The following is an 18384-nucleotide window of genomic DNA, read 5'->3' as shown; positions in this document are numbered from 1 at the left end:
ATGCTGGGATGGTTCCTTTCAAAGGGCACGGCCGACTTCCTTCCCTAATCCAATGAGACCGATGACCTCGCTGTCTGTTCTCCTCCCCCAAAGCTACCAACTCTTTGTCTGCATCTGGTGTATATTGCATAGTCAAGTGTGACACTGTTTGTGAAAGTTTTAGCACATCATGTAAATGAGGCAGAACCTGTGAACTAGTTTGGCATTTATCTAAGTGTATGTGGGAAACCTAACAACCCCATCCAGGCTGGCTGACACACTGGTTCCTGTCATTAATCCACTGAGCAGATTTGAGATAGGCCCAAAGCACCTCCTTGTGTCCTGGAAGCAGGGAATCTAATGTGCTTGGCTATCTGGACTGGTTCACTTTTGTATATTTGTGTTAATTCTCTCTGTAAATCTTGTAGTAACTAAAATTTAGTGCCAGTACAATACTGAACTGATCCACTGACCTATTGAAGAAGTCTTATAGCAAATAGTTCTCTGAATTTGAAACAAGGCTTGCATTACTCCTCACGAATGATTAACAGCAGTTCATGTATATTTTGTTTTAGTCTGCCATTTTTTGAGTACTTGTCCATGATAGCTCTTGCTAATTCTTTTAAACCTTAACATTCCTCCCATTTCAGAACATCAGTGTGCAAATGATTCATGTTTAATTTCATTTTATTTTTCTGGTACTACACCAGATCTGCACCCAACCAATTCTACTAAAAAATAACAGAATGGACTTAATGCATAGAAACAATGCATAGAAATTTAAAATTCAGATGTATGTCCTATTAGGTCCTTGCTGCAAAGTTCAATTGATCACACACTTCCTTTATTGGCAAACCACAGCCATTGTAAAGATTGCTAAATACTTTCCTGCAGGCAAATCTAACTGTGTGTTACCTCAGCAATCTGTTTTTCATATTTTTTTAATGTTCAGAATTTTCGGATTGCTTGGCTGTATAATTTTTATTGACTTTTCTTTTTGCCATTTCCTTTTGTCATTTTGCTTTTAAGCCCTGTGCTTTTTAATTTCATTGAAATGTAAGTGAGCATTGTATGGAGGAGACGTTGAGTTGCAAACAGACATAACGAAAAAGACCGCTGAAATATTAAAGCTTTCGGACAAACACACACACACACACACACACACACACACACACACACACACGAGGCTAATGCTGCCAGATGGAGCATGCATTAATTTGCTAGGGACAGGATAAGGGTGTTAAGGTGTTAAGCGCAGTGTCAGGAAGTTGTGCTGGAGGTGTGAGAGAGAGTGGGGGTGGGGATAGAGAAGGGGTAAGGACTTACAGACCCTTTGCCAGGATAGACATGTTTGGTACTGGAATGTGAACAGGGAAGGGGATAGGTAGGTGGGACACAGGGTCGTCTGGAGGTTTAAGCTGGGTTTTTATGGGAACAGATGATACGTTGTACAAAGTGTTCCCACTTGTGCAATTCTGAAGTTCCAGGGTTGCCACCCCATATCCCTGCTAAGCTGTTTTTAATTAAAATTTATTTAATGAATTTTTTCCGTAGTTACACTTTCTGAAAAATTTAGCACCAATCAAGAGTAAAAGATATAAATAAAATGCGGAAGTATGGTTGCCTATCCTTTACCAGGCAATAATGAGAGGTTTTCAGGTGGTAACAAGCAACTGTGTATGAGTAAACTGCCCTCTTCAGATTTCCTTATATCATCATGTAAAAGAAGGAGATAATTTTATTGTGAATATGATGGAATAGCGTTGCCTTAGCAAAAGTAGGCAAAACTTAGTGTTGTCATGATTTTGTTTCTATGCCAGCAGTTGTCGAGACACACAGCCATTCGCTCCCAAAACTGCAGCTCCCTCACAGCGTTATTAAAGCAGTTAAAAATACCCTCAATCCATTTAATGATAGTATTGATAAAAATGTTTTATTTAACATTCCTACTGGTAAAGTAGCACCTTCAGATGTTACTTACCTCCTGCTTTCTATTAAGTTGGGAAAGCGACACACACAGTACACTGATAGGGGGAAAAAAAAAAAAAGAAGAAAGAAATTGCAACACCAACGAGGAGATGTGCAATATAAACTAATGTTGGTAGACTGTTTCTATATCTGAAAGATGTCTATACAGATTTCATCGCAGTTGCATTTGAGTAGTGCTAGTAACGCCACTGTAAGGACGCAAATCAGGTTTCCTTCAAATAAATGCTGTAACAGTTGTGAGCACACTGCCAGTGTGATTTCAGCTCTCTGAGACTGCAGACGTGTGTGCTAGTTGTGTTTGCGTGAGTGTGTGTGTGCACGTGTGTGTATGTGTGTCTACTGCTGACAAAGGTTTTAATGGACGAAAGTTATAATTGTGTGAATCTCTTTGTTGTGCCAATCGCGACTCAGCATCTCTGCTATATGGTGAGTAGCAACTTTCCTTATCTGGTGTTGTTACATTCCATCCTGGATTTTCCATTGTTTGAACAGTCTTCTTGTCAGTCTATTGGATGTGGCTGTAGAAAGATGGTCTTCTTTTCATAATATGCCTGTAATTTCTTCAATATATAAAATTCACTATTACGATGTCTTCTGTATTACGTTTGATCTTTAACAAGTCGCAAAATTTACCTTGTTATTTTTCTTTCTGTGATTTCCAGTGCTTCCCTCATCACCTCTCTGTTTAGGGTTAAACATTTTGCTGCATAAAGTGCTTCGGAATGAATTACTGTAGATTAGGGTTTAAGTTTAGCATTGATGGGTACTGATTTCTTATTATATATTTCCTTAGGTAGGTAATATGCTGTTTTTGTCTTATTAACTCTTGCCTTAATGGCTTCCTTCTCCAAAATATCGTGTTTAATTACCTCTTCTAGATAATTGAATGTGTTAGTTCTCTCAATTTCTCCTTATTCCGTTTTTATTGTTGAGATATGTAAATTGATGTAGACAGATGTTATTGTTTACTCCATTGTGTTGTAATTACTTGGTGGTGATTATGCATTTTGAGGTGTGTAGTTGTTGTTATTCACGTACTGATTAATAAATAATATGTTATTTCAGAAAAATTTCATGCGTATGTTAAAAAATGCTGAACAAAAGATTGAGCCCAGACACAGGTGTGAAAGTCACGTTTTATAAATATTACAATTGAAGTCGTGCGTGGAAGTCCAGAGCCGGTTTGGAAGTTACGTGTATGCTGATCATTAATTTTTTGTTGATTGATCATTCATGTGTGCAGACTGCCAACTTTTTTTCCTCACTGAAGGTTAAAAATGAGTGGTACAGCCCTAACTGAACTTCCAGTGGTTGAAAAGCTGATGGGGCATGAAAATGATTCAATATGAAAATTTGCCATGAAGGCGTATTTTGTCCATGACGAATTATAGGATGGTGTAGAAAACCCTTCTTTGCATCTGACGAGAGGAGACAATTTTTGGAAGAAGAGAGACAAAAAAGGCACATTCACATATTATACTTTTCATCAACAAGATGAAGTATCCCCATATAAGGGACACAAATATGGCAGCAGAAGCTTGGACAGCCTTGTAAAAGGCATTTGAAGACTCAGGACTCTTACGTGGAGTGGGCTTGCTTAGATATTAATCACAACCAAATTAGATAAATGCAAGTCATAGATGACTATGCCAATTGAATAATAATGACCATGTTTAAGTTAAATGAAATGAAGTTTCTGCTGAGTGAAGACTGGATAGGAACTTTGTTCCTGGCTGGATTAACTGATCATTATCGGCCTATTATAGTGGCACTTGAAAACATTTGTACATGTATCAGGAGATTGTATTAAAGTGAAACTGTTACAAGACATCAAACCTAAAGACCCAAATGGAAATGAAGAATCTGCTGTATATGCAAATAAACAGAGGCCTACAAAATGTGTTATTAAATGGTACAAGTGCAACAAACCAAATCATTCTGCTAACAATTGTTCTAGCGAAGATGTAAAAGGAGAAAGCTCATCAAAAAATGATGATGACAGATATGTATTTAGGAAACAGTCAAATCAAAAGAAAGTTTTTTGTGCAGCTGGTGTTAAACAGTCTCACGAAAAGGATATGTGGTTCTTAGACTCCTGTGCCTTGACTCATATTTCAAATGATGGAAGGAAGCTTCATAATGCCAAGCCATGTAATAGTTCAGCGACCATTGTGGGAGATGATGGCTTAGTAGCAGAGACTACTGGAAGTGTTCATCTGACCTTCTACACTGGTGATAAAACTATAGAAGAAGATACATCTGATGTGATTCATACCTCAGACTCACGTGTAAATTTGCTCTGTTAGTAAAATTATAAACAAAGGGTATAAAGTCATTTTTAACAAAAAAGGTGGATTCATCTACAACACAGAAGGTGAACTAATTGCCAAAGCAAAGCCTAAGAGTGGAATCTATTGTTTGAATACAAATGAAGTGAAACGGTGCTACTATACAAAAGATAGTTGAATCTTATGGCATCATTGGCAAGGACATATGAATTGCAAAAGTATACAGAAATTATCAAAGGTTTCAATGGGACTAAATGAAGTTATTGTGACTAAAGATCGCCTTGAGTTAATGCATTGTGGGAAAACACTCACATCTTCCACTCAAACCCAGCTAAAGATATTTTAAACACATCTCAGACTTAGTACATTCTGATTTGTGTGGGCAAATGGAGACAGAATCTATAGTATGTGTGAAGATGGCACCCAGTGCAAAAGTATATCGTGCTTCTCCTAGGAAAAATGTGAATATTGCCAGTAAAACGAAACCATGTGCAAATTGTAAGGATGAAATATTGAAACTACACGAACGAGTATCCAGTCTATTATCAGTACACTAAAAATGGAAATTACTAAACTTCAAACACCAAAATGTGAACCGCTGATAAAGAAAAGTGCGCCAAAAATTCCGCCAGAAACCATGCCCTTTTCTGACGAGTGGTCTCAAGTGATCAAGAACAAAGTTAAAAAAGTGTTGCAAGAAGAAAGAAGAAAACAGTGCTATGAAGTTTAAAATCAAGGATTCAAAAGCACAAATACCTCATAATGAGCAAAATGCAGTGAAACACTGTAACCATGATTTGTGTGAAAACTCGCGATCTGTTAGGCCTCAAACAACTGCTGCAAAAGGAAATAAAGTTCTTGTTTTAAGTGACAGTCATGGCAGAAACTGTGGGAGTATACTAAAAGATGAAATAGGCAAAAAATTCAGTGTGCAAAGTATTATAAAACAAGGGGCACCAATTAAGGAAGTTGTGAAAAACGCAGACAAATTAACTGATAACTTCTCCATCAACGATACTTTAATCATTATTGGTGGCACAAATGACACTGATAAACCTCTGGATAATTGCAGAGGAACATGAACCATGGACCTTGCCATTGGTGGGGAGGCTTGCGTGCCTCAGCGATACAGATGGCCGTACCGTAGGTGCAACCACAACAGAGGGGTATCTGTTGAGAGGCCAGACAAACATGTGGTTCCTGAAGAGGGGCAGCAGCCTTTTCAGTAGTTGCAGGGGCAACAGTCTGGATGATTGACTGATCTGGCCTTGTAACATTAACCAAAACGGCATTGCTGTGCTGGTACTGCGAACGGCTGAAAGCAAGGGGAAACTACAGCCGTAATTTTTCCCGAGGACATGCAGCTTTACTGTATGATTAAATGATGATGGTGTCCTCTTGGGTAAAATATTCCGGAGGTATAATAGTCCCCCATTCGGATCTCCGGGTGGGGACTACTCAAGAGGACGTCGTTATCAGGAGAAAGAAAACTGGCGTTCTACGGATCGGAGCGTGGAATGTCAGATCCCTTAATCGGGCAGGTAGGTTAGAAATTTAAAAAGGGAAATGGATAGGTTAAAGTTAGATATAGTGGGAATTAGTGAAGTTCGGTGGCAGGAGGAACAAGACTTTTGGTCAGGTGATTACAGGGTTATAAATACAAAATCAAATTGGGGTAATGCAGGAGTAGGTTTAATAATGAATAAAAAAATAGGAGTGCGGGTTAGCTACTACAAACAGCATAGTGAACGCATTATTGTGGCCAAGATAGAGACAAAGCCCATGCCTACTACAGTAGTACAAGTTTATATGCCAACTAGCTCTGCAGATGATGAAGAAATGGATGAAATGTGTGACGAGATAAAAGAAATTATTCAGGTAGTGAAGGGAGACGAAAATTTAATAGTCATGGGTGACTGGTATTCGTCAGTAGGAAAAGGGAGAGAAGGAAACATAGTAGGTGAATATGGATTGGGGGGAAGAAATGAAAGAGGAAGCCGCCTTGTAGAATTTTGCACAGAGCATAACTTAATTATAGCTAACACTTGGTTCAAGAATCATAAAAGGAGGTTGTATATCTGGAAGAATCCTGGAGATACTAAAAGGTATCAGATAGATTATATAATGGTAAGACAGAGATTTAGGAACCAGGTTTTAAATTGTAAGACATTTCCAGGGGCAGATGTGGATTCTGACCACAATCTATTGGTTATGAACTGCAGATTGAAACTGAAGAAACTGCAAAAAGGTGGGAATTTAAGGAGATGAGACCTGGATAAACTTACTAAACCAGAGGTTTTACATGGTTTCAGGGAGAGCATAAGGGAACAATTGACAGGAATGGGGGAAAGAAATACAGTAGAAGAAGAATGGGTAGCTCTGAGGGATGAAGTTGTGAAGGCAGCAGAGGATCAAGTAGGTAAAAAGACGAGGGCTAATAGAAATCCTTGGGTAACAGAAGAAATATTGAATTTAATTGATGAAAGGAGAAAATATAAAAATGCAGTAAATGAAGCAGGCAAAAGGGAATACGAACGTCTCAAAAATGAGATCGACAGAAAGTGCAAAATGGCTAAGCAGGGATGGCTAGAGGACAAATGTAAGGATGTAGAGGCTTGTCTCACTAGGGGTAAGATAGATACTGCCTACAGGAAAATTAAAGAGACCTTTGGAGAAAGGAGAACCACTTGTATGAATATCAAGAGCTCAGATGGCAACCCAGTTCTAAGCAAAGAAGGGAAGGCAGAAAGGTGGAAGGAGTATATAGAGGGTTTATACAAGGGCGAAGTACTTGAGGACAATATTATGGATATGGAAGACGATGTAGATGAAGACGAAATGGGAGATACGATACTGCGTGAAGAGTTTGACAGAGCACTGAAAGACCTGAGTCGAAACAAGGCCCCCGGAGTAGACAACATTCCATTAGAACTACTGATGGCCTTGGGAGAGCCAGTCATGACAAAACTCTACCATCTGGTGAGCAAGATGTAGGAGACAGGCGAAATACCCTCAGACTTCAAGAAGAATATCATAATTCCAATCCGAAAGAAAGCAGGTGTTGACAGATGTGAAAATTACCAAACTATCAGTTTAATAAGTCACAGCTGCAAAATACTAACGCGAATTCTTTACAGACGAATGAAAAACTGGTAGTAGCGGACCTCGGGGAAGATCAGTTTGGATTCTGTAGAAATGTTGGAACACGTGAGGCAATGCTAACCTTACGACTTATCTTAGAAGAAAGATTAAGAAAAGGCAAACCTACGTTTCTAGCATTTGCAGACTTAGAGAAAGCTTTTGACAATGTTAACTGGAATACTCTCTTTCAAATTCTGAAGGTGGCAGGGGTAAAATACAGGGTGCGAAAGGCTATTTACAATTTGTACAGAAACCAGATGGCAGTTGTAAGAGTCGAGGGGCATGAAATGGAAGCAGTGGTTGGGAAAGGAGTGAGACAGGGTTGTAGCCTCTCCCTGATGTTATTCAATCTGTTTATTGAGCAAGCAGTAAAGGAAACAAAAGAAAAATTCAGAGTAGGCATTAAAATTCGTGGAGAAGAAGTAAAAACTTTGAGGTTCGCCGATGACATTGTAATTCTGTCAGAGACAGCAAAGGACTTGGAAGAGCAGTTGAACGGAATGGAGTGTGTCTTGAAAGGAGGGTATAAGATGAACATCAACAAAAGCAAAACGAGGATAATGGAATGTAGTCAAATTAAATCGGGTGATGCTGAGGGAATTAGATTAGGAAATGAGACACTTAAAGTAGTAAAGGAGTTTTGCTATTTAGGGAGTAAAATAACTGATGATGGTCGAAGTAGAGAGGAGATAAAATGTATAGACTGGCAATGGCAAGGAAATCGTTTCTGAAGAAGAGAAATTTGTTAACATCGAGTATAGATTTAAGTGTCAGGAAGTCGTTTCTGAAAGTATTTGTATGGAGTGTAGCCATGTATGGAAGTGAAACATGGATGATAACTAGTGTAGACAAGAAGAAAATAGAAGCTTTCAAAATGTGGTGCTACAGAAGAATGCTGAATATAAGGTGGGTAGATCACATAACTAATGAGGAGGTATTGAATAGGATTGGGGAGAAGAGGAGCTTGTGGCACAACTTGACTATAAGAAGGAATCGGGTGGTAGGACATGTTTTGAGGCATCAAGGGATCACAAATTTAGCATTGGAGGGCAGCGTGGAGGGTAAAAATCGTAGAGGGAGACCAAGAGATGAATACACTAAGCAGATTCAGAAGGATGTAGGTTGCAGTAGGTACTGGGAGATGAAGAAGCTTGCACAGGATAGAGTAGCATGGAGAGCTGCATCAAACCAGTCTCAGGACTGAAGACCACAACAACAACAACAACAACAACAACAACATGAAAGATTCTTTGGAATACATACTTAAACTCACGCAAAAAACAAATGTAATAATTCATCCAATACCTCTTAGACATGACGTACAAGTTCTAAATGGAAAAATCAAAGCTGCAAACCACATTATGTTAGAAAAAATCAACACTGCCACAGGCGTGTGTAGGAGGAGATTATCTGTGAATTTCGAAATCGAACAGCTGAAAAGAAATGAATCTAAAACTCATCGTTTACATCTAAACAAACAAGGAAAGATTCACATTTGCAATAGGCGTGCTTCTTTCATACACATGGCGAAAACTGAAAAACCAAGTACCATATGCAAACGGACAATCAGATAGAAAGTGCCAGTCTCAAAGTGATACAACCAAAGTCATCAAGTCATACTGTAATAACAAAGGAATGATTCAGTTAGACAAGAATCTAGTGACAAACTGTAGATCCAAACATATAAAGTATCCTTTTATAAGAAAGCCCTTGGAGTTAGGTGTAATTGATGTTGATCATCTGCTTCTGAAGAAATGTTAGCCGATGGTTTCACAAAATCACTTATCAATGCCAGACATGGAACATGTATAAGAAACTGTAGCTTTGTGAAGAAAATGAAGGAGTAACTGTACATTTAGACTTCATACTGTGTGTTGATGTCAGTTTAAGGGTACATGTTGAGATATGTAAATTGATATCGACAGCTTTTTTGTTTACTCCTTTGTATTGTAATCAGTGGTGATTATGGGTTCTGGGGTAATACGTACTGATTAATTAATAAAACATTATTTCAGGAAGCTTTCATGTTTATATTAAAAAATGCTCAACAATTACGTTTGAGGCTGCCTTCATGTTTGTCATAAATTTGATTTTCTCAAACAAGATTTGCTTTTCCAGATTGTTCTTTAAGCAATTCTAATTGACTAGTGGTTGTTTCAACTGAATCTAAAAAAAGATAGTTAGGTCATCCATCTATTTTTAGACTGTTCCTTTAGTAATCTAATATTGACTTTCTCCTAATGACATTCTCTCTTCCCTTTTGACTTTTTCTAGAATACAATTACAGAGAAGAAAGGAGAGACCATCTCCCTGCCGCACTCCAATTTTGATCTCAAAACTTCTAGAAATTTCACTTTACAATTGGTTTTTGTATTCACTTAATTAGAGCTATGATTTTGCTTTCTAAGCCCATTACATTGAGTATTTCGAACAGTGACTCTTTCACGTGAGTCATAAGCTTCCCTGAACTTAATGTAAATGATTAACAAAAATTGTAGATCTTCTTTTCAGATACATTATTATTATTGACTTTTGGTTGACAATCTATTTTAAACATGATTTATTCTTTCTAAAATCGCATTGATATTCACCAGTTTGAAAGTTGAGTAGTTGCTGGTCTGCCCAAGCTAATAATTCTTTTTGATAAAATTTCATAGGTGACCAATAGGAGAGAAATGCCTCTGTAATTGTTCACATCGGTTTTGTCTCCTGCTTTCTGCAGTGGACGGATTAAGGCCATCTACCAGTCTTGAGCAGTCTCTTCTGTGAAGATTATTATTATTATTATTATTATTATTATTATTATTATTTAGTAGTAGTAGTAGTAGCAGTAGTAGTAGTAATAGTAGTAGTAGTAATAATAATATCGTTATGCTGTCAAGGCTTTACAATTCACCATTATTTATGACATACTTTTGCTTAATTTACAGTCCTCTCCACCCACAAACTCTTCGGGGAATTCTGGTGGAACAACTGGAACCATCACAGAAGAACACATCAGAGCTTCTTTGCTATCCGCTGTTGAAGATAAAGTGCGCCGTAGACTTCGAGAACAGTTCTCTCAAATGCAGGCCGAGATAGAAACTCTGACTCGTACCCAGCAGGAACTAACTCAGGGCAAAAATAAACTTGATGACATTATAACAAGATTGGAGAAGGAACAGGTAAAGTGGGTCATTTAAGAGACAAGTTAACTGATTTACACTGTACTTTTTTCTCTTGGACTGTTCTTTAGCAAAAGTTTTAATTTCTTTCTCATACATTTGCCATGAGGATTTGCCCTTACATGTCCAAGGTTCAGTACGGAGTTTTATATTCTGATGCAAAAGTTTTTAAAGTTTTTAACAGGCTGTTGGTAGAAAAATGTAGGAAATTGGGGATCCACAGATATTCAAAAACAAAATAATTTAACAGAATATTTGGACTTATGGATCTACATTGAGTTAATACAGTCTTACACAGGTTTTTTCCTTTTCCAGTATGTAGACAGATGATAGTGCTCTCAGAAATCAGAAAAGTTATATAAATTCTTAGTATTAACTTGTAGAGAGAAACAACAGCTGGGTAGTGTACGAAAAAGAGCAGTGGTTCTTTTTCTCCCAAAGTAGTTACTTTTCATCTAATATATATAAAATCCAAATCTAATTTTCATAATTAGCAGTGAGAGTAGATTAGCACTAATTGTAATTTGTTGTTAGTATGCTTTACAGAAACAACCTGCAGGGCTGCTTCTGCCTGTTGATGTATAACTTGTCTAGTCCATGTTCCTGAAAGTTTTCCTTCATGATGGAATTTATGAAATTGAATATGTGAATTAATTTAAAAAAGTATAGTGATTTTTCTCAAGGAAACCTATGGTATTAAAGTACCTGGTACAAAATCATGACTGTATTAATTTGGGTTGTCAGAGTTGTTGTTGTTGTTGTGGTCTTCAGTCCTGAGACTGGTCTGATGCAGCTCTCCACACTACTCTATCCTGTGCAAGCTTCATCATCTCCCAGTACCTACTGCAGCCTACATCCTTCTGAATCTGCTTAGTGTATTCATCTCTTGGTCTCCCTCTACGATTTTTACCCTCCACGCTGCCCTCCAATACTAAATTGGTGATCCCTCGATGTCTCAGAACATGTCCTACCAACCGATCCCTTCTTCTAGTCAAGTTGTGCCACAAGCTCCTCTTCTTCCCAATTCTATTCAATACCTCCTCATTAGTTATGTGATCTACCCATCTAATCTTCAGCATTCTTCTGTAGCACCACATTTGTAAAGCTTCTATTCTCTTCTTGTCTAAACTATTTATTGTCCACATTTCACTTCCATACATGGCTACACTCCATACAAATACTTTCAGAAACGACTTCCTGACACTTAAATCTATACTCGATGTTAATAAATTTTTATTCTTCAGAAACACTTTCCTTGCCATTGCCAGTCTACATTTTATATCCTCTCTACTTTGACCATCATCAGTTATTTTGCTCCCCATATAGCAAAACTCCTTTACTACTATAAGTGTCTCATTTCCTAATCTAATTCCCTCAGCATCACCTGACTTAATTCGACTACATTCCATTATCCTCGTTTTGCTTTTGTTGATGTTCATCTTATACCCTCCTTTCAAGACACTGTCCATTCCGCTCAACTGCTCTTCTAAGTCCTTTGCTGTCTCTGACAGAATTACAATGTCATCGGCGAACCTCGAAGTTTTTATTTCTTCTCCATGGATTTTAATACCTACTCTGAACTTTTCTTTTGTTTCCTTTACTGCTTGCTCAATATACAGATTGAATAACATCAGGGAGAGGCTACAACCCAGTCTCACTCCCTTCCCAATCACTGCTTCCCTTTCATGTCCCTCGACTCTTATAACTGCCATCTGGTTTCTGTACAAATTGTAAATAGCCTTTCGCTCCTTGTATTTTACCCCTGCCACCTTCAGAATTTGAAAGAGAGTATTCCAGTCAACATTGTCAAAAGCTTTCTCTAAGTCTACAAATGCTAGAAATGTAGGTTTGCCTTTCCTTAATCTAGCTTCTAAGATAAGTCGTAGGGTCAGTATTGCATCACGTGTTCCAACATTTCTACGGAATCCAAACTGATCTTCCCCAAGGCCGGCTTCTATCAGTTTTTCCATTCGTCTGTAAAGAATTCGCGTTAGTATTTTTGCAGCTGTGACTTATTAAACTGATAGTTTGGTAATTTTCACATCTGTCAACACCTGCTTTCTTTCGGATTGGAATTATTGTATTCTTCTTGAAGTCTGAGGGTATTTTGCCTGTCTCCTACATCTTGCTCACCAGATGGTAGAGTTTTGTCAGGACTGGCTCTCCCAAGGCTGTCAGTAGTTCTAATGGAATGTTGTCTACTCCGGGGGCCTTGTTTTGACTCAGGTCTTTCAGTGCTCTGTCAAACTCTTCACGCAGTATCATATCTCTCATTTCATCTTCATCTACATCCACTTCCATTTCCATAATATTGTCCTCAAGTACATTGCCCTTGTATAGACCCTCTATATACTCCTTCCACCTTTCTGCTTTCCCTTCTTTGCTTAGAACCGGGTTTCTATCAATGCTCTTGGTATTCATGCAAGTGGTTCTCCTTTCTCCAAAGGTCTCTTTAATTTTCCTGTAGGCAGTACCTATCTTACCCCTAGTGAGATAAGCCTCTACATCCTTACATTTGTCCTCTAGCCATCCCTGCTTAGCCATTTTGCACTTCCTGTCAATCTCATTTTTGAGACGTTTGTATTCCTTTTTGCCTGCTTCATTTAGTGCATTTTTATATTTTCTCCTTTCATCAATTAAATTCAATATTTCTTCTGTTACCCAAGGGTTTCTACTAGCCCTCGTCTTTTCGCCTATTTGATCCTCAGCTGCCTTCACTATTTCATCCCTCAAAGCTACCCATTCTTCTTCTACTGTATTTCTTTCCCCCATTCCTGTCAATTGTTCCCTTATGCTCTCCCTGAAACCATGTAAAACCTCAGGTTTAGTCAGTTTATCCAGGTCCCATCTCCTTAAATTCCCACCTTTTTGCAGTTTCTTCAGTTTTAATCTACAGTTCATAACCAATAGATTGTGGTCAGAGTCCACATCTGCCCCTGGAAATGTCTTTCAATTTAAAACCTGGTCCCTAAATCTCTGTCTTACCATTATATAATCTATCTGATATCTGCTAGTATCTCCAGGGATCTTCTTTCATGATTCCTGAACCAAGTGTTAGCTATAATTAAGTTATGCTCTGCGCAAAATTCTACCAGGCGGCTTCCTCTTTCATTTCTTAGCCCCAATTCCTTCTCTCCCTTTTCCTACTCTCGAATTCCAGTCACCTATGACTATTAAATTTTCGTCTTCCTTCATTACCTGAATAATTTCTTTTATCTCATCATACGTTTCATAAATTTGTACTACTGTAGTTGGCTTGAGCTTCGTGTCTATCTTGGCCACAATAATGCGTTCACTATGCTGTTTGTAGTAGCTTACCTGTACTCCTATTTTTTTATTCATTATTAAACCTACTCCTGCATTACCCATATTTGATTTTGTGTTTATAACCCTGTATTCACCCGACCAAGAGTCTTGTTCCTCCTGCCACCGAACTTCACTAATTCCCACTATATCTAACTTTAACCTACCCATTTCCGTTTATAAATTTTCTAACCTACCTGCCCGATTAAGGGATCTGACATTCCACGCTCCGATCCGTTGAACTCCAGTTTTCTTTCTCCTGATAACGACGTCCTCTTGAGTAGTTCCCGCCCGGAGATCCGAATGGGGGACTATTTTACCTCCGGAATATTTTACCCAACAGGACGCCATCATCATTTAATCATACAGTAAAGCTGTTCATGCTCTCGGGAAAAATTATGGCTGTAGTTTCTCCTTGCTTTGAGCCGTTCGCAGTACAGAACAGCAAGGCCTTTTTGGATAGTGTTACCCGGCCAGATCAGTCAATCATCCAGACTGTTACCCTCTTCAGGAACCACACATTTGTCTGGCCTCTCAACAGATACCCCTCCGTTGTGGTTGCACCTACGGTACGGCTATCTGTATCGTTGAGGCATGCAAGCCTCCCCACCAACGGCAAGGTCCATGGTCAGAGCACCCAAGTTAATAGAGTCATGATTTTGTACCAGTGTGATTCTTTTCAACCAGGTACTTTTTAACCCCATATGTTTCCTTTAGAAAAATTCAGTACGCTTTTTTGTTCACTGATAATGATCTGCATAAATATCTGTAATGTAAGTTATGTATTTCCATTAAATTTTACAAGACGAAAATAAAGGTGACACCTATATAAAGATAATTTTTTCTCTTATTTGAAAAGTTTTTCGTTGTCTACTTGAGCAGCATGAAGGTGAATATTCAGCTTCATTTGAAAAGAATAAATCTATATTCCTCCCTCCTTATACTACTTATACTTTTTCTATACAGTTAAAGTTCAAGTGTATGGGTCATTAATGAGAACTGGAAAATTTTTACATTATTCTCGAGGAATGGGTCCTAACTGAGCAGTTTGAGATTTCCTTCTTCTGACTTGCTGATAAAGGAATCAAACGTAGGAAAGAAAATTAAATGTAGGTATAGGAAACTGCCGTGTTGCTCTAAAACAGTTATGTGGGATTTTGAATTGAGATACGATGGATTAGATTGTGAAAGGGATTGGAACATGAGAAAGTAATTCAATTAAAAAAAACTCTCACATACACAGTGTTTTGTTAGCATGATACCCCCAGTAGAGGACATTGTAAGAAAGATTAGTAACAAGAACAGTCTTGTTTATGTGCCTATCATTCACTAAATGCCTCAGCTGTATGCTGAGTGGTTACCTTTACTCCTTCCATTATTTATACACCACTCTGGAAGTTTCAGGAATAAGACCTAGCAGTTTGGAAAACTATCATTGATATCAAAATAACACTTACATGTAAATAATAGACTGTTAGTTGCAGATAATGCAATGTGAAGACACCAGAAAGACTGTAATAGAAGATAATAAAATATTGAAACTTCATTACACTCTCAAATGAGTGTAACAGAAGAGTTCAGAGACCAGATTCACAGCTTGTCAGAAGATGAGCTAAGGTCCTTAAATGAAGTGTGGGATACTCTTTCAGAGTTAGTAGTAGGAACAGGTATGTCATTATGTAGATGCCAAAACAATATAAGATAAACAAAAGAAAAAATGCAGTGGAATGATGAAGTAAAATAATGCTTCAAGGGTGCAAAAGCAGACAGATTTCATTTTGTTTCCCTTGTTTGCTTTTCATCCAAAATATCAAATTGTTCTACCAGAAATAACCTTAAGTGCCATTATATATTAAAAGAACAGGTTAGACATTTGACAGACATGGGAAACAAAGAATATATGGAGTGTGAGTGGTGAATAAAAACTGGCAAGATATTGAAGTACTCAGTGATTGGAACTGGTAATGATCAATCTATTGTTTAAGAACAGTGACTAAAAGAAATGTGTAAACTACAAAAGCGCAAACCTTCTGTCTCGTGGGTTAAAAAGATGAGTCCATCCCAGAGAATAGATTGAGGAAATCCATGGAACCTTAATTGCAGGAGGAACAGGATGGTTATAGAACTAACGATCAACAATAGGATCTGAAACATAAATGCAGAGAAGATATGACAGAACAGTTAAAGATGAAAATAAGGAACTTTCAAACAGTGTTGTCAAGAACTGGAGGAGTTTAGTAAATTCGTCAGATCAATAGAACTTTCAAATGGAAAGGTGGCAAAAAAATAGGAATTCAGAATGTATTTTGGTTAATTATTAAGCTGAGAATAAAGTGGACATCAACAAGACTATATTCTCAAATTTCTGGATTTAATAACAGTAGCCTTCTGACCTGATTGTACATGGAAGCTTCAGCCCGTAAAATGAAAACTAGTAAATTTGCTGGATTTAATGAATTTGGTGTGGAAAGTATTAAAGCATTTGACAGACATGGGAAACAAAGAATATATGGGGTGTGAGTGGTGAACAAAAGCTGGCAAGATACTGAAGTACTCAGTGATTGGAACTGGTAATGATCAATCTGTTGTTTAAGAACAGTGACTAAAAGAAATGTGTAAACTACAAAAGCGCAAACCTTCTGTCTCGTGGGTTAAAAAGATGAGTCCATCCCGGGGAATAGATTGAGGAAATCCATGGAACCTTAATTGCTGGAGGAACAGGATGGTTATAGAACTAACAGATCAACAATAGATCTCATTTTTGGTGAGAGAATGCTATTTGAAAAACACTGAGAAAATCCAGTGAATCATACTCATATTCTTAAACATGAAGAGGCATGAGACTGTGTACCATGTAAACTTATGTGGAAATGTTGGTGACAAAAAAAGTACATACTGATCTTTTGTTCTGAAGAACTGTATAGAAATGATAAGTGTGCATACAGATCCATGCGAGATGATGAAAATGGTTCAAAACTTAAAGTGGAGTCCAATTAGGAGGTTGCTTGTCACCACATCTCTTCGTTGTTATGATGAACAAAGTAATAAAAGCAGTAAAATAAAAGAACCGTAATACAAATGCCTCAGTTTTCGCTGATCATGTCGTGTAATGGGGTGAAATGGAAGTTCTTTAAAAATTAATCTGCAGCAAACTGAATTCCAGAAAATAGGAGTGATCATCAGTAGAACAAAGAGTTGGCGTGGAAATGACCAGAAATCCAAAAACAACCCTTTTGAATGTTGGAAATGAAAAGATCTTTATAGATGACAATTTCAAGTATGTAGACAATATTGTCTCTTCAAGCGATACCCTCTCTCAGGAAATTGCCAACAGAAAGAAAATAACTTCCAAATTCTGTCACATTATTCATCAGTTACTGTGTTACAAAACTTCCCTATTATTTTAAAGATTTGCAAAAAGCAACTTGTCTTGGATACAGCATCGTTACCGCAATACCAGTAATCATCACCAGGCAAATGAAGTGCAGTTCCTCCAGTCTTGCTTTCAAGAAAAATTGAAGGATAAATTAATATGTGGAAACATGGCAGTAGCTTCATCTGGAAAGGAGCTTAAATGGCATAATAGAGCTTGAAAGACTATACTGGCATGGTAATAGGGAACTAATGTCTTTACATAGAATCCTGATACAGTATTTTGAAATAGCTATACCAGGGAAAATATTTGACAGGAAATTTCATGATATTTGTGAGAAAGGCATTGGCAATAAATGTATAATTGTTATTGCAACAAGCCAATATGTTTGAGCTGCTCCTAGGATGTTCTATCCACCCATATCCAACTACACCCAACTTGCTGGAGTCAGGAGCAGTTGATGATGATTATGATGATGATATGATAATGATGATGTAGAACAGATGTCACTCCTGGTTTCATATCCTGTTATTTGTAGAAACCTAGATCTGGTGTGACAGTCATTGTGGATTTAATTTTTAGGCACTGTCCTACTTCCATGTTCCCAAATGTGTGGATCCGTTTATTTGCATCTTAGGTAAGTAATGCACAGTACAGATATAACAGGTCAGATAGACTGTATATAATTCATAGCCAAATACTGATTTTGCCCGTGTTCTTTTTATTTACAAAGTAAATGTCCAACTGTTGTAAGCCTGTGATGTAAATGCTTGGTACTTTCGTCGAGTTTTACTTCTGGCTGCTGTATCCAACTTTAATTAGTGATGTTATTAATTAGAGTTTTCCATTCAGTAGGTGCTGTTAAAGGAAAGGTTGGATTTTATGATGTTATTATTCATTTATGTATGTTTGTTTTGCATTCATAATATTACCCTTCAGCTTTTGTTAATCACTGTGGTTACATGTGTACAAATTTTTCAAAAACATTATGTATTAGGAGTAGCAAAAAGGTAGAACTAAACTTTCAGCGAACATTTCTCACGTAGAGAGAAAGAAAATGTTACATGGTTATGGCTCCAGAAACATTTTATTTCCATTTTAGGACTCATTTTGTACTTCTCTTCATAATCACATTAATCATTGGAAA

The 18384-nt window shown here is 37.6% G+C and overlaps 1 protein-coding gene across 3 annotated transcripts in view; it reads left to right on the top strand.

The window, feature by feature from the left end:
* LOC126255978 (tumor susceptibility gene 101 protein) overlaps positions 1-18384 on the top strand; it is a 177506-nt gene that overhangs the window by 121452 nt on the left and 37670 nt on the right. For all 3 annotated transcript variants that reach the window (XM_049955444.1, XM_049955446.1, XM_049955445.1), the window contains one exon: positions 10328-10561. In XM_049955444.1, coding sequence (XP_049811401.1) covers positions 10328-10561 — 234 coding nt within the window. The remainder of the gene's footprint in view (positions 1-10327; positions 10562-18384) is intronic.

Source organism: Schistocerca nitens, chromosome 1, assembly GCF_023898315.1.
Source record: "Schistocerca nitens isolate TAMUIC-IGC-003100 chromosome 1, iqSchNite1.1, whole genome shotgun sequence".
In the NCBI taxonomy this organism is placed as follows: Eukaryota; Metazoa; Arthropoda; class Insecta; order Orthoptera; family Acrididae; genus Schistocerca; species Schistocerca nitens.
The sequence above is the reverse complement of the archived record's forward strand: the minus strand, read 5'-3'. Positions and strand labels throughout refer to the sequence as shown.